This window comes from Lottia gigantea (assembly GCF_000327385.1).
Source record: "Lottia gigantea unplaced genomic scaffold LOTGIsca_37, whole genome shotgun sequence".
NCBI lineage: Eukaryota > Metazoa > Mollusca > Gastropoda > Lottiidae > Lottia > Lottia gigantea.
Genome location: NW_008709259.1, coordinates 2,268,609 through 2,286,906, shown reverse-complemented (window position 1 = coordinate 2,286,906; position 18,298 = coordinate 2,268,609). Strand labels below are relative to the sequence as shown.

Genomic DNA, 18,298 nt, shown 5'->3' with positions numbered 1-18,298 from the left:
CAGATTTTTTTTTTCGCTTATTTTCTTTGAGAAAATTTTCTTATCTGATCTGACAACAAGTTTTTATTTTATTCAAGTTTGATCCCATAGTGTATATTGTGTATATTATCTTCACAAACCAATCAGAACCATTGTTAGAAGCGTGTCTATATAATGTATCCCATGCTCTGATCGAACACGACATTTGATTGGTTGTTGAATCGATGCTTTTCTCACTAATGTTTAATCAAGCAGGAGTAAAGGAGCCCATCGAAAATAAACGAAACAAATTTAGCTGTGTTCTTGTACAATTTTTGAAGAAACAAGAATTAGATAATAATTTAATTATCATTGCTTAAAGACAGACAATTCTAAATTACAATATAAAATAACATTATAAAGATATATTCCAATAAAAGAGAGACTTGGAATGGTTAGAAAATGATATGTCTTGATAATCTTATAGTCACGATCATAAAGTCATTTTCTTTTTTTTGCTTTGAAGCTGATGAATTAATTTATTGAAAAACAGAATTTATAGCGACGTTCGTGATACAGCTCAATCTGAATCGGTGACTGGGAAATCTGATTTAGTAATTTTACTAGAAAATCCGATTTAATTTGTAAAATTTAAAAGTAACTCGAAAATTCGACCTACTAGTACTGTTACTGGTGAGTTCAAAATAGTAACTCGAGTATAAGCAGTATGAACAAATGATTTTCAAGAAGCTTTCGTTCTGTTGAATTCTATCCCGAAAAGGTAAAAATCTCCGAAATTCCAGAAATAGGCTAAGTACTGTCGGTGTCTTTTATGATTTTGTTATTATGATTGTGACTAATAGACGTTGTTCAATGAAAGAAGTTTAACGCACGATTGCGTAAATATAGGCAAATATCATACAAAATACAGCTTGAAAGATGCTCGAAAAGTATCATTTAAAAAAAAAGAATTGATTACTTAAAGCAACAAATTATTTCAATCCAATTTCGTCATCCAAAACGTCATTTCCTGTTTTCGGTGGTGCCATGACGCATGTGTAGGATGTAAAATCATCTTCTGATTTGCCACATCTGTTTAAATGATAACGGTGTCCACGATATTCACGACAGCACAAATCTAAACATTCTAAACTATCTCGGCATTCTTCCCCTGTAACGATAAAAAAAAGTTTTTTTAACGAAATAAAATCAAATGAAAGTATGTTTTATAAGGAAATGAATGAAAGTATGTTTTATATAGGAAATGAATGAAAGTATGTTTTATATAGGAAATGAATGAAAGTATGTTTTATATAGGAAATGAATGAAAGTATGTTTTATATAGGAAATAATTGAAGGTATGTTTTATAGGAAATGAATAAAAGTATGTTTTATATAGGAAATGAATGAAAGTACGTTTTATATAGGAAATGAATGAAAGTATGTTTTATAGGAAATGAATAAAAGTATGTTTTATAGGAAATGAATGAAAGTATGTTTTATATAGGAAATGAATGAAAGTATGTTTTATATAGGAAATAATTGAAGGTATGTTTTATAGGAAATGAATAAAAGTATGTTTTATATAGGAAATGAATGAAAGTATGTTTTATAGGAAATGAATAAAAGTATGTTTTATAGGAAATGAATGAAAGTATGTTTTATATAGGAAAAGAATGAAAGTATGTTTTATAGGAAATGAATAAAAGTATGTTTTATAAGGAAATGAATGAAAGTATGTCTTATATAGGAAATGAATGAAAGTATGTTTTATTATAGGAAATGAATGAAAGTATGTTTTATAGGAAATGAATGAAAGTATATTTTATAGGATGTGAATGAAAGTATGTTTTATATAGGAAATGAATGAAAGTATGATTTATATACTTATATACTTTATATGAAACTATGCCTTATAAGGAAAGACAATCTAGACAAAACTGTGGTTCTAGTGAATTTCACAAACGAAAAGTGCTTGATGTCCACCTAGAAATATTAATAATTCGACAGAGATTTACATATTTTTGGCGATTATTTAAAAATGGTAGAAAATCGAATCTTTTACGCATTCATGAGAAAGAAATGCTAAATTCTCCACATTGCACACTGCATAGCGCTGTCTTCATTAGCTCAATCAGATAGAGAAAAGTTTGGCGTGAAAAATCTATTCAGTTTCATTTCATTTCCAAACTATTTAATGTTAATCTGTGTTCTATATAAAGAAGCAGCTCTAGTCCTGAAGGTATTTCTAAACACTCGCCAACACTCAATAGGCATTAGCAAAGTTTTATTCTTGTAATTGAACACTAGGGGGCGTCGCGATAGTCAAGACATGAATACTTATGCGTGTTTAAAGCTATTTTCGCCGCTAGGGGCACTTCAGTTCCTCTAATTTACTAACTTGATAATCGAGATGTAAATGAATGATATCACGTGGTGTAGTCTCCTTTTCCCCGCGGGAATAACGTTTATGGAAGCCGGAACGTGGAAATAGAAATGTTCAAATGAAGTTTATGGCGTTTTTGTAACTCAATATATCAACTAAACGACAATTGGCGAGATTTTACGAGAGCTAAACTGATGTTTTCATGTCATTGGTTCCGTTAATTTATTGGAATCTAGAGAGAAGAAACATCCAATTTAAACCAAGTAATTATATTTTTTTCAACAATTGCCTTGAATAGAAAATTGATTTTTAGTGTCTGAATTCCTTGCCACATAAAATATAAATTTCTTTTTTTTTATTTCTACTTATATTTAAATGTTCGGAAGTTGCAATTTAACGAAAAATATTGTATTCCATGCAAATTTATCGATTTAAAGGCCCTGTCACAACATGACGAATAACCAAGCGCCCCGTATTCTCAAAAAGATCTTAGAGCTAGGCTGTCCTAGGTTCTTATCTTCTAACATAGATTCTAGGACATCTTAGTGCCGGCATACCAAATTTCTCTAAACCGCTGGCATAACTTTTGATGTGTTTGTTATATCAATTTTGGGGTCATGGGTAACGAAATTAAAAATGCTCCGTCAACACTTACGCAGACTGAAACCTGTACTTCCGGTTGATTCCATATATCCTTAAAGCGCAGAACTCGCCAATCGAGCACCCCCACGCCCCTTCCCACTCTCTCCAATCAGTTGATTCAATAATAAACAACAAGTTCAAGGTCATGATCAAATGTTAATGACATTTATTGTGGTCTGTAATTTGAGAAGAGTTATCGGTATTGATTTATTGATAAGCTGTTTCGCCAACTGTGTGATTGTTTTTATAATGATGTATTCAGACTAAATTACTGTACCAATGGTTAATCATCTGTGCTTGCCAGCAACCCTTTATTTCCCATGCAACACAAGCCAAGCAAGCAAGAAATTTCTCCACGTATATGAGCAAAAATGGCAATTGCATATTCAAAATATCAAAACTTAGATGGCAATTTAGTTCACAAAAAAAACAAACGGTACATCAGAAACTACCACTATAGTTCTAGACCACCAGATAGCTTCTCTTCCAATTTCTAAATGAAATATCAGACTGTTTCACCCCGGTTCTTTTAGAAGAAGTCCAATCCCACAAATCTGGCTCGGATGTGATATGCGGATAGAATGTTGTCATGTTTCGTGACAGACATGAATTTGGCTTATAACATGATGAACATTCTAAAAAAACTGGCGATCTAAACATGGGTCGGAGCTACTCCCATAAAAAGTCTGGCTAAAACGTGCCAATATCACATCCGTATATCACGTCCGAGGAACGGGTAGGGCCAGTTTTTCGGGCAAAGAGAAGTCAAAACTTCCCCTTATCGAAAATTAAATACAGAATAGTGTTCCTGACATTGATCTGTGACATTGACAAAAATAAAAAGGTGAATGCTTACCAGCTTTTTTATGAGGCTTAACATAACGGCTAGCTGCCAATGCCTCCACATTTTCACATGTACTGTATCTATGTTCTGAAATATAAAAAAATAATTATTCAAATTAATTCAAAATGGCCGTTTAAATTTCCTATATGGCTGAAAGTGAACCCACGTATACGCGAAAATAACACTTTTTTAAAACTTGTGCATTTAGTTTACACTCCGAAAATGATATTTTTAGAGTACACATCAAGTTCATTTCAAGCAAAAAGGTTCAGTGATCATTCTTTCAACTATGCAGCTAACTAATATATCAGGAAAAACGAAGGTAATCGGTTGTAAATTCCAGGAATCACACTTGGCCCACCCCAAATATTGCAAACTTTAGTAGGGGGTCGGGGACCTTGTCACTAGCAGAATCTACGAGCAACTGTATTTTCAACTTAAAGCAAGAGATGGCATATAAGAAGACGATTTTTTTCAGTTACTTTAAGGCAATATGCATACAGTATTAAAAATATAATTATATCTACAATATACAAATTGTTACAAACAATTCCATTTACAAACTTATGTTAATAGGTTTTATGCCTCTGTTTGCAATCAGATTCTTATTTTATGGTTACAAGTAAAAACGGATCTTGTCATCGAACTGATTGGTCAATCGGTAAGTTTCTCCGATGGCATGCATGAATCAATATTCTTCACAAAGTCAAGCTATTACGAACATCATCTAATACCTTGACTGCAATAGCCATGGAATCCAACGATTTGATTGGACTGTACGCCAGCGAATACAGCCAATCATAGCCTCTGACAGAAAGACTTTTAACTTAATGGTTTTTTGTTTACAGACTTTCTGTCAAGTATTCTGATCGGCTGTATCCGCCAGCGTACATTCTAACCAAATCGCTACTTCTACAAACATCTGTGTCACAAGAGAGGTGGATATTTGTGTCAGTTATAAGACGAAATTCGTAATAGCTTGACCATTGTTAAGATGGCATAAATCGTCAGTTGATCTCCAGCATTCAATCACGTGCCTTCTTTGTGTCGCTCCAATATGATTCAAAAATATGTTTTTATTGACATTCCAACCAGAAACCCCTTTGACACTGAAACGTGAGACGATTTATTGCTTTTTCTTTTAATTTTAACCTCAAGAAAAACATTTTCGCATTTACAGCCAATTATTTTGAGAAAATTAATCGATTAAGCAAACATGGAGTAACATAATTATAACGATTTTAGCTCGTTATTCATTGTTTCCATGGTGTTAGCCTCCATAATTAGTTTTAATGTAATAATTAGGCCCATTATGATGGCAAATTATAGGCTTACTTTTACTGAAATTTAGTTCGTGTATATCAAACGTAAAATTTACCGCTTACTTTCTGATCATAGAACTGGAATAATGGCTCATATTTTTTAGATATGGTTATTAATATTGATAATTTTCACTACAGGCTTCAATTTAAGAGGCCAAAATGAACACTTTTGCAATTCAAATATTTCCTATGATTAGTTAAAATACATCACGAAAATCTGCGAATCAAAACAAATTGTGTATATCCGCTAGAATTTTCTGCCAATAGTGTAGAAATATAAGGCAACTATCGGCTGTCTCTATAATCTTAAAAACACAAACGTCATCTGCAGGACCTATATAAAATCTGCTACAACAATACTATTGGATCATTTTGAGTTTCTACCAAATTCTTAGGAAAAAAAAATTCTTCGCACTGAAGGTGTGTTTTTATTAAATGTGTTGATTGATATGAACCGGACTCATTTGTGCATAACTTTGTAAATTACCATCTTTATACCGGACTGGATACATAGACAGTCAGTAGTCTATGTTTAACTATTCAGATGGAAGGAATTGTGACTGCTGAAATGCAGCTTTTCCCCTGAATTTTCAACGACTGTTTCTAAGCAATTCGCGGCGTTTGAGTATGTCATCAATGGATGAATTCAGTCGACCAGAGCGCAATGAAAATCGCCGTATCTGGTATAGTTACTGTAAGCTTTTAGCGAAATTTTAATCCCGTCGTCGACCTTGGCTGTTGGAATTTGCCACCATCCAGTTGATGGTAGTTGCCAGTAGATGGTCCGAGGAGATGCATTGAATCGATCTGAACCCAACAGTAGATACCCTCTCACAATAGCGATTACCAGTTGCGTATTGGGAGTAACGAAAATTGTCATGAGTACGAACGTAACTCATTACTCCGTTACATGAGAATTGCGTTCGAAACATATGACCGCCATTCTTATTCGCAAAAGGTGATCGCTATGATATGGGGACACTTTTAAACGGAAATGGAATTTTTTAAGGTGACTTACTTGCATATATCGAGTATTTTGCGTTGGTTAAACAAACGTCACGTAATGAACAACATTGGCTGCTTTGTAAACATTGTACCCCGGTTTTCACACACTGAAAAAATATAAAAAAAACAGTTAAAATTTAAAAACATAGATTTCTTTAAAAGAAAAAAACAATATGAAGTGAAACATAGTACCACTTTGATTTTATTTTAAAAAAACATGTTTTTCCAAGTAGGTCAGCTGGCTTTTTTTATCAGATGTTTCCACTATATTTTGTTAAATTTCAAATCCTCGGCCAAATCAAAACCATCTAAAATATTGATTTGTTGTATCAAATGATGTTCAGGGACTGACTCGAACACCTTAGTTAGATCTAGAATGGCTAAAGACCGGTTTTTACTCCGCTAAGCGAAGTGTGTAGCAAGCTCTAAAGCTCGGCTATGAAGCGAAATTTCACCTTCACTGAACCTTCGCAAGTTCATTTTCATGCTTGGAGAAGGGGTAGGATGTGGTCTTATTTCCTCATCTCTTCGCTTTGGTCTTTGCAACCAACCAGAGGCAGGCGAAACAAACTGGCGTTCGACATCTCGAAGCCAATCGATGCGTAGCGAATCAAAGCTTTGCTTAGCTTCTTTACCTTCGTTTCGTTCTTTATCTTAACGGAGTATAAACCGGAATTTAATGTTTTCAGTCCCCCATCTGATTTTTACCATGACATTCCAATTGGAAAGCTTAAGTTGTTATTCTACATGTAGGTGTATTTAAAATTCAAGAGGGCGATTCTTTTTCTCTAATACCTGGACGTGATTGAATTTAATCAACTCAAAATTCAAATTATCTCCCCTAACGGGAGGAAAGTGACTATAAAAACTCCAGTTGTCTCGATCATCAAGATATTTAATGACAGTGATTACTTTCATTATCATCATAGACTCGATCAATGTCATTTAAGATTGATTAACAAATAACACAACTGACGTGAACCGCATTCTTTTGATGCTAAATTTAACCAAATGCTGCAGTGGATAACATGCGTTCTAAATACGACCACGGAAATAGCAAGATTTCCTTCTTACATTACTTTTTCTTACTTCATTAGCCAAATCAGGTACAGAAAAGTAGAACTCATTACTGTATATTTTTGCAGTTTAAGTAATGCCCGGGTATTTTTCAGCAAATTTTCAGAAAAAATGTTAATGGTATCTATCAAGCCGATTTCCGACTTAAGTGATGCAGTTCGAAGGTGCTGACACGATAAACCGTCTAATTGTTCGAATGGGCCAACAAATTTAGGCAAATGGGAATGGGGTATAGTTTGTAGATGCAGATGCAGATGCAGCAATGGTATTAGCCGGATGTCAGAATTTTTTCGGAGGGGGGAGAGGGGAAGGAAGTGGCATTGTAAGTTTAATGTAGTGAAGACGGTTTTGATTAGTTTTTGACGTTGGACGTCATGTCCATCAATGTTATAATAAGCAGGGTCGTTAGGTACTTGACGTTGTTTGACATGTAACTGTCGCACATGATAACAAAATTATAGGTTTACAAATTATATAAAAACATATATTATTAGCTCCGATTATCTATATCATCCTGTCTCTAAGTGAAGGTAAACTATTAATGTAATATGTACACACTGGATTCCTTCCAATTCTTCATTATTGGAGACAAGCTTAAAGGGATTGTAAAGAGGTTTTCTAAATTTCAATTTGTATTGGAAAGCATCAATTTGCACCATTCCAATTTTCCATCAAACGTCTGTGGTTCCTGAAATTTCACTAAAACTAAGTTTTATGACGTCACAAATTGCGAAGGTCCTTATGTGAAAAATCATATTTTGCGATTAGTGACGTTATCTTTTGGTAATTTAATTAACATGTGCTTAAAGATGGGTTTCCTTATTTGAAATGAAAATGTTAATACTTATATAAATAGAAAGAAGAGGTGTTCTAATGACTTGGAAAAAATACCAGTTTGTCTCACATGACCATATTTAATTCGTAGTAAGCTAAATTTGAAGAGAATTACCAGCAGAATTCTAATGAGTGACCGATCAAGAAAGGTCAAAAAGTATTTTTTTGGTTTATCCAGACTGTACATACATGGACATTTATGATTGGTTATAACAATTAATTATATGCATTAAGAAAAGTTTAGAAAAAATACATGATGATTCATTAGAAACAACAATTCATCAAATAGTTTGCTAAATTTGATACTAAAAAATAAGGAAACCCATCTTTAAATTTATTAAAGAAATGTTCTTATACAGGCCCGTAGCTCAAAAACTATACAGCATAGAACTTCCGGGTATATTACCACCCTACCCCTACCCATATTATTCCATGATATTGTCTTATGTTTGTGATTTGGTTAATCTCCGTTCAACACTGTTATGTTTTTAGTGGCAGTTGAAGCTAAACGTTAGGGTGAACAAATTTGATTATTTTACAGACAATCTGTCTGAAAGGGGAAATCAAATAACATGTAAGTAGAGGTTTTAAAACCATACGGGTCTAATGAAGATTGAATGAAATGAAATAGTGTTCAATGATGGTGAATTATATCACCAAGGTAGGGACAGTAACTAACGTCTGATCACTGTTGTTGATAAATTTGAAGATCAATGTAAATATATATATAAGCTCTGTGTAATTTACTACATATTGTATAACAGAAGATCAATGTGATATTTATATGGTCCGTGTAATACACTATACGTATTATATAACAAAAGATCAATGTGATATTTATATGGTCTGTGTAATACACTATACATATTATATAACAAAAGATCAATGTGATATTTATATGGTCTGTGTAATACACTATATATTATATAACAGAAGATCAATGTGATTTTTTAAAGATCTGTGTGATGCACTACATATTCTATAATAGAAGATCAATGTGATATTTATATGGTCTGTGTAATACACTATATACCATATAACATAAGATAAATGTGATATTTTTAAGATGTGTGATGCACTATAGATTATATAACAGAAGATCAATGTAATATTATTTATAAGATCTGTGTGATGGACTATAGATTATTTAACAGAAGGTAAATGTTATATGTTTAAGATCTGTGTAATGCACTATATATTATATAACACAAGATCGATGTTATTTTTTTAAGGTCTTTGTAATACACTACGTATTATAAAACACAAGGTCTGTGTAATGTACTAAATATTATATAACAGAAGATCAATGTTATTTTTTTAAGATCTGTGTTATGTACTACATATTATTTAACAGAAGGTAAATTTGATATTTATACGGCCTGTGTAATACACTATATATTATATAACAGAAGAATAATGTAATATATATAAGCTCTTCACGCATAATTTACAACGTTGTGAATAATGTAAATTTTGCATACCGCCCTAATAAGTCAGTCGAGTACGAGAAATCATAGTTTTACATGGCATTAAGAATTGTTTTATTTCCAATACAAAAAACATGGTATACCTTATGATGTATATGGAAGCTTAAGGCGCCATGTAACAAAAGAAACCTTTCTAGTGTGTAAATAATGACTTTAGGTTTTCTGTTTGATTACATGTAAGTCACGTAATAGAAACATTAAATTCTAGAATGTTGTGTGGATTTTTATAATAAACGTTTTTTTTTAGTCAACGTTGTCATTGATTTACATTGTCTTATATATTTATTTTAAGCACTTGGTATACTTAAATAAGACAAAGGGCCGAGGTTGTTCAGGGGGTTAGAGGTGTGTTCGTTCTGGCCCAAGTTTTTGCTTCGGGTTTTTCGACACAATTCTATGTCGCGTGTAAACAGACGTGGTATGTGTCTCAGCTCTCGAACGGTACAATAATCAGAACCCTATGCGATACAGGCTGTACCAGGCTTGTGGCTACAGGGGGAAATCCAATCCCCCCCCCCCCTGCAAAAAAATTGATAGCCTCCAAAACCCCCGAAAAAATTGATAACCCCCTGAAAATATTACGACAACCGATCAATTCCATAACGGCAACTAAACTCCCTACACCATTGCCTCTCCAGATATATTACTTGCCCCTCCGAACAATCAAGTCTGGCTACGAGCCTGAGCTGTACAGTTGTACACGTTAAAAGTATCATGACGGTCGGAAATAGTGTAGACTGAAGCCATTGTCCTCTATATCTCTAATCGTAGCTCCATCGTGTTGGTAAATGTCCTCTCGCAGACATAAGTCCTAACGATAAATGACAGGTAATGACATAGATATGTATATATATCTCTTATTTGATATTTATGGGTTAAATGTTGACTTTGTATTCGAAATAATGTGAAAAAGCAAAACAACTTTTGCGCTCGAATTACTTAGCTATACTGTTAACAAAATTTTCGGCATATTAAAGATTTAAGTAAACATTAATTAGTTTAAATCTGATCTCAGTAAAGCACTTTGTCAAATCTGTCAGTCTCGATTACCTGGTTCAAATGTTATTAGGAATGTTTTAACAGCCAAGAGTGTCTAGTTAACCGAGAATTCAATATTCGTATTGACCCAATGTGCTTTATGTTTATCAAGGCAAATTTAAGTAAAATCTATCAGGAGAACATCAAATGTTGCGTGATTCTGGAACATTTCCGTATATTCTGTCACTTTCTGTGATATCAAGTTAACCACGGACTGTCGACAATCTTGAAACGTATTTTCAATATCCATTTGTGATCACGATCCATCGTGCAGGTTTTCATTTTCCGCGGACAATCTTTATGAACCATGAAAAGCATTAGAAAAGGAATTAGTTCGCTCTAAACCAAGACTAACCTTTACTTTGAATGATCTAGCATTGCATTTGAGTGTAGTCATAGACAAATATCATGTCCAATGATGAATCAATAGGTGGGGATTGGCTAATATGGGCTACAGAAATGCTGAGGGTGGGGAGTGCAAAGACATTAAAGAAATCAATGAGCTGAACCCATCAAACAAGTATATTGTGCTTGGCCTAATGGCTCCGGATTTCAGCTAGTCTGAGAAGAATTTTGAGCATTTAAATGGCATTAATGGGGCTCAATGGCTCAATAATCTACCTCCTAAATATGCCACTTTGATACCTTGGTTCAACCATGAACATCATCTAGGCAAGACGAAACATAATGAGCTCTATTGAAATTTATTATCATTTCAAGACCGGCAATATTAGACGTTTTTTCATGAAAATCATCCAAGATATACAATTCCCTGATGAGATGAAGAAATAAATGAATTGTTGAATTACAAATTCTGTTTCACCATATCTCTCATAGGAGCTGTTTATCTTTCACGGTCTGTTGACGATATTGCGTATTACATTATATGTGGCCATTATATAATGTAGGCCTAAATGAAATGCAAGAAAAAAGGGACAGAGACGCCATTTTTGAGGTTGATTTTGAATCTTGAATATATGCAAATACTCTCCAGGAATACATGTACTACAAATGTACGAAAACCACACAATCAAAAACAGCTCAAACTTCACTTTATTTTCCTATATTAGAGTTTTCTGTATATGGCAGAGTCTCAAGAAAAGACGTGTCCTCTTTTTAACTTTCAAACGTGGATAAGTCTGGACACGTGTATGGATTTGAAGGCAGAAACTTCGTCGGCGAATTGTGAACATTACTACTGATTAGCTTCAGGTGCAGACACACGAGCGGTCTAGTTGGTGACAAAAATTTCCGACCAAGACCGTTCGTGTGCCCGCACTTTAAATAAAAATCCCGTTTGAACTGAGAAGTCTGAGGTTCCTGCGATTCCACTCAAACTAAAAGTTTTTTGACTTCACTATCGCTAAGGCCGTTAAATATTATCAGAATATTTTGTGATATTGGTATTAAATACGGTTAACCATTTGCATAAATACTGGAACCACAAAATAATATGGAAAATTTGAATGATACAAATAGGATACATAAATGGTACCATTTCACGAACAAAAGCTAGAAAACCTCTTTACAGCCAGCTTAAAAAAATTAAGTATACATTGCACTCGGTCGGAGACTATCTTTAAAAATGTAACATAATGTATCAAAATAACATTATATGTATTAAATTTATATGTGTGAAGAATATTCTCGACTTCTCGCTCCAGTAAAGTGAGCTCTAAAAATGTAACACAATGTATCAAAATAACATTATAATATGTATTACATGTATACGTTTCGAGGAATATTCTCGATTTCTCGCTCCTGTAGAGTGAGCTCAGTTATTTTGTTCAGCCGCTAGTAGTTCGAATTTTGGCAATTTTGGAAGTAAATCCCCATTTTCAAAACTAGTTGAAACTGAATATGAAGAATGCAGACATGGGCTCTTATAGGGAGATTGTGACAGAAAGGAATATCCTATGGAAACGAATTGTGATATAATCGTAATCTGGAATGACCAGACGGATTCATACAATGAATAATTGTATTTAAAACTTATAATCTACTAGCTTGAAATAGGCCTATAGTTATCAATGCTAGCAACATTCTGGTAGACCAGTGATGATGGAAATGGATAATGCGTTGTGAAATATTCGCTATGTAGTCTCGAATATCTTACACATGATTTCTTCTGTTTAAACTTGGTTTAACTCCAGCTTAATTAGGAATTAGGAAATCGCTTGAGGGAAGAGTTGTCCCGATTTCCACTATTCGAGTGTTGTGAACTTTCAATACACCACTTATCTCTGAATAAAGAACACATTTACACCAATATCTTCATTTGACATATTATATGGTGCGGAATGTTACGACTTGGGTCATTTATTCAATTTGTTCATTCATTCATTTCTTCATTCATTCTCCTCTTATAAAACATTGATATGCATAGAATCGTCAGTCACTTTGACAACATAAATATGACTAACATTTATTCATTCATCCAATTCATGTATCCATTTTATTTTATTTTTTATTTTTTTTATACTTAATTTAATTTAATTTAATTTAATTTAATTTAATTTAATTTAATTTAATTTAATTTTTGTTTATTTGTTTTATTTAGGTATCTTAATCTATCTATTGATTTATTTATTTTATTTATTTATTTATTTATTTTTTATGTGGGACATTGGTAACATCAATTAGTGACGTCATCAAACACCCAGTTTTAATGCGATTGCAGGAATCACAAACGTGTGGTTGAAAATTGGAATGGTGTAAAGTGATGCTATCAGTGTCCCAGATACACATAGCAAATTTAGAAAACCTCTTTAAAATCCCTTTAAAATAAATTCATCCTTACATTATCCATTAATTTTGTTGTTGAAGACTATAATAGTAAATTAGTATATAACTACCCCGAGTTGAGTTGAAAGCGTTCAATAAAAACTATGTCAGGCTTATGTAAACTAATTTCACTATATCATTTACCTTCACGAAATTTTATTAGAATTGTGTTAATGTCTTGAACTGTCGACACCGTTCTATATTAGTTTCTTAATAGTGACATATCTGTACTTTACGTGAACATAACAATTTAAAATTGGAAGAAAAGTTAAACGTCAATTCGTTTTTTGTCCAATACAATCGAGAGACTGTCTAAAAGCCTTCACTGTAATTGGTTTATAAATGGCCTATAATACTTATTAAATTGTAACCCTTTTTTCTCACTAAAACAATTCACTTTAGTTCTTTTGGGTTAGTAATAAGACTGTTATTAAAAAACTAAGACACCTAAATTACAAAACGAATTCAAAACGTTTTAGTACACTGAAGTAAACGAACGCCTGTCATTGAACCTACTGCGCATGCTCAGTCACATGAATGAACATAACATCCGGTTATCATTTTATCCTATTTTATTAGTTTTTGTCTACATTTTGCGAGAAAATACGACGAGCGTAGTGTTTTATTGGGCAGTGTGAATAGTATACAAAGCAACTAGTTAGCTGGTATAGGTATTAGTGTACTTTGGGTGTTTATAACTAGGCTAATGGTAATAGTTAGCTGTCTCTACTATCGAAGCGTGTATGTAGTATTATTACACAGGCGTGCGTAGTATGTTAATAGTATTATCGTGCTCTATAGCTTGAATGTTCTAAAACGAACGACAGACTTGCTTTTATAATGGCCGACTGTGAACTTGAATCAAACTCAACTTCTGCGGACACAAGTTTGGATTCCGAATCCGAATTTACTTGCGTCACAGAAACACAATGTGAAATATCCGAAGATCAGCTGAATTCCGACTCAGTAGTTACGTCTTCTAACACAGAATCCTCAACAAATGAACCGTCCAGATCTACGAAAGTCAAAGGGCGAGAAGTACCTGATATGACGTCACAGTATTGGTATACGGCAAGCTGCTTTGACCGATATTGGAAACATTACCGAAGAGTTATGACGTGGTATGGCAAACATCTTCAAGTATACCACAATCTTCAGCATCGATATTCGGCACATACCGCGAATAATTCAGCGCCTAACAGACCTAAATCGAAAAAGAAAAGAAAACGGCGACTACAAAAACAGAGATCGAGAAAATTGCGCGTCGATCTGTCTCCGTCGAATACGGATCGTTCCAGCACACAGGAAGAAAAGCCGCATGGAAATGCAGAGGAACCGATGAGCGTAGAGGCTGATGCCCTAGGAGATGAATTGGTTGAAACAGAAGAATATGAGATGGAAATCACAGACGAAATGCTGGAATTTTTCGCCAAGTCACAACAGCACAGAAAGGACAGAGACTCTAAAGATAACCAAAATGGGAAGGCTACTGAAATGGTCAACATTGAGGACGCTCACAAGCCATTTAGGACAGTAGAACCCCCTAAGGAACGTCCCGGAGTGCGAAGAACTGCCGAAATGAAATTATTGTATGGTAAAGGTGCCGCTATGATACATGGCATGGAAACTGCTCTCAAAATGTCTTACGATAGAAACCTTGATGTGAAACAACCCAAAGTATGGCCAAATATTCCGTTACGAATCGTCTTTGCTGATACGTGAAATCCGTTGAATATAAGATTACTGAAAACGGATTTTATATAACGAAGTTTTTTAACCTGTGACGCATATGTGTTTCGGATTCCGAATCAGCATTTGAATGTTAAAAAGTTTCAAACATGTCAAGAATTCAAAATCGAAAATTTTAGGTTCCGTTCACGGCCTTTAATATTGTTTCGACAAAAACTGTCGGTATATGAGAAGAGTTCTGTATATAGGAAGATTCTTTAGAACATAATTGTGTTTATTTTGTATAAAAAATGTTTGTATGTGTACAATATTATGAATGAATAAAATTTATACATATCAATTATCATTTCTTATTATAGACATGTGCAAATTTCTCAAAAAGATTTTGATATACCAGTTCCAAAGTTATGTGTTCATTTTCCAAAGTTAATTTTGCAAATCCATGACGCAAAATGACACCAAGTGTCCCTGCTAACTACCACCAATTGCTACAGTATTTATAAAATTGCATTGGCGAAGCGTAATGGAGGCAAATGCCTAGCTATTGGAACGAGGACCAAAATTAGAAGTGTCTTGATTTTAATAATGTACTTTAAATCCCTCCTAACCTTTGCCTCATTTGAACTATGCCCACTTCCTACCATCAGCGTCAACAACAACATGACTTCCCGGTCACTGATTTCAGGAGGAGTGTGAAGGTACCAATTAGAAACAACCATTTGTAATGTTTCGCAATTCAAGTATAACAGACATCTCGTTTGCTTGCTCACTGAACTTCTAAAAGAGACAGATAAGTGTCCTTAACTTCGCTAGTTGACATTTATTTCCTTGATCAACAAATTTCGCAACTGCCTTTTTGAACTATATCATGAAATTTAGAGTACACCATGAATCCAATCTGGTCACATTGCAGCATTTAAGGGACAGATTCGGCATTTTCGGGGGTTGAATTGAGTCTTGAATATAATGTAAATGGTCAAATGATACAAAAATCGCATATATCCTTCTAAAATATCTCACATTAGGAATCTCATTCTCTATTTCTATATTACGTCTTTTCTATAATGGCATAGTCTCAATGTCGAGTCGTCATTTTAACATTAAACGCGGATAATTCTGGACACACATGTATTTGAAGGCTAAAATTTCGACGGTGAGGTGTGTACGATATTACTGATTAGTTTAGCTTAAAAAATTCCCATTTCTGAGACTGATCAAATTGGGGAATTTGTCTCTTTCATGTTTTTCGTTTCGTTGATTTTTTCAAACTTTCGCTTGTCAATCATTGGATGACAACAGGTTGTAGCTCAGTTAGAGCGTTGGTATCTTGACGTCATACGCGGTCCGGAGAAATGATGGTCGTGGGTTAGACACACCTGTATTGGAACGGATCAGATCATGCCAATAGTTTTAGCCGAGAACCAGCTGGTAGACCGAATCCTCGAGAACCAAAGTTAACCTTGTAAAATATGGATATTTGAGTGAAATAACGACACAAAAACTGGCTAGAATAAAGGTTATCTTGTACAATGAGCAAGCAGATTTATTGGTAGAATGGCAATATCTGGTAGGTATGTAGATAGATGGCAAGTTATTGTTGACAATAAGTGGATGCTGATATCGCAAACTCGTTAGTTGTTGGTAGTCGATTGATAGTGGTTGGTTTGGTTTGGTTTGGATAGATTGTTAACTGTGTTATGGTATAAATATTTTGATAAATCGGGATGCATTGAATGCTTGGTTGAGCAAGGCATGCCATTCAGTGTAATATTAAGAGAACGCAAGACGTTTAGGGTTATCGATTGAAGAATTTTACTATCGTATGACGAAATATAAAATGGCAAAATTAAAGATGGGTTTCCTTATTTTTTAGTATCAAATTCAGCAAACTATTTGATTAATTGATGTTTCGAATGAATTGTGATGTTTTCTTAATCATATCATATTATTATATTGCATATAATTAATTTTAACAAATCATAATGTCTGGATAAACAAAAAAGACCTTTCTTGATCGGTCACTCATTGGAATTCTGCTGGTAATTCTCTTCTAATTTAGTTAATTATGAATTAATTATAGACATGAGAGACAAACTGGTATTTTTTCAAGTCATTAGAACACCTGTACTTTCTATTAATATAATTATTAGCAATTTTATTTTCATAAATGAAAATAAGGGAACCCATCTTTAAGCAACTTGAATATAGACATTTCATAATATCCCAGACTAACAAATCGATCGAAAGTTATGTTATAATTATAAGGGTATTTTACATTCGCTAAATTTTAAGTAATATTGTCTTCCAAGTATTCTACTAGCTACAATGAACATATCTCATATTCACATGCCTTTGTTCACTTAGCATCACAGTTGCAGTGAACTTACCATCAGAAAGTAAAATGTTAAGGGTACCGGAATTTTCCCCGTTTAACAATTGTTCGCTTGGGGTAAGGACCCATTTACATTTCTTATACTCTAGATTTGTTATTTGCTTGTTTGTAAAACAAACCCACCCATCGACTCTATATAACGTATGACCAAAATAATGATACTGGATGATTTTAAATGTGTTCTTTTCAAAGGAACCTGTAATTACTGATGCGTTCTAGACGGAAGTTATCTTATCATAATATGTCTGGATCGATGGCGACTACGTGGTTTTAGTGAATACTTGCCTGTGATTAATTCAAAATGAACATTTTAGTCGAATGTCTTTCAGGTCCAATTAGATGCTTACAAAAATATCAAGGGGGGTTCATTCACAGCCCTTTCAGTTAATTAAAAGCAATTCTTAAGATGTTGATTATTGCAAACAAAATTCTAAGACAGGTCAACGTCGGGGGCCTTTGGTCATTCAAGATAGCGTATAAAGCTTTTGCGTATACCTTTTAGTGTAAGTTTCCTTTGAAAATTGGCCTCCCATTTCTTGTTTGTGTCAGTCTTTCTAAGGTTTGACATCATTTTAAAAGCCGTTCTTAAGATGTTAATGGATTGAAGTATATTTGTAGGATAGGCCAACGCCATGTGTATCCTTTGATCAAATTCATCAAAGATGCTACATCGGGAAACAATCCATCCTGGACAAAGCATGGGCTATTGGGAACCTCAAAGTGTACCAAGAGTTCAAAGATCGGGATTTTTTATATAAAGACTGCGAAGGTTATTGCCGTCTTTTATTAACTGTGGTTTTTAACATGTAGTCGCAAGTTCCCCCAAATTGTATTAGTATG

General features: G+C 33.8%; 2 protein-coding genes across 2 annotated transcripts; one reads left to right on the top strand and one right to left on the bottom strand.

The window, feature by feature from the left end:
- Positions 1-308: 308 nt before the first annotated feature.
- Positions 309-6,741, bottom strand: LOTGIDRAFT_233317 (hypothetical protein; the record flags this gene model as incomplete). The annotated part of the gene is made up of 4 exons (XM_009059116.1): positions 309-1,129; positions 3,843-3,917; positions 6,171-6,264; positions 6,709-6,741. The coding sequence occupies 4 exons, from the start codon at positions 6,739-6,741 to the stop codon at positions 951-953; spliced, it is 381 nt and encodes a 126-aa protein (XP_009057364.1). The 3' UTR covers positions 309-950.
- Positions 6,742-13,909: 7,168 nt separating this feature from the next.
- Positions 13,910-15,404, top strand: LOTGIDRAFT_233316 (hypothetical protein). The gene has a single exon (XM_009059115.1). The coding sequence runs from the start codon at positions 14,218-14,220 to the stop codon at positions 15,097-15,099; it is 882 nt and encodes a 293-aa protein (XP_009057363.1). The 5' UTR covers positions 13,910-14,217; the 3' UTR covers positions 15,100-15,404.
- Positions 15,405-18,298: the final 2,894 nt, after the last annotated feature.

What these genes read in the sequence shown, in the direction of transcription:
- LOTGIDRAFT_233316 (XM_009059115.1), top strand. Translation starts at nt 14,218, where the DNA reads ATGGCCGACTGTGAACTTGAATCAAACTCAACTTCTGCGGACACAAGT.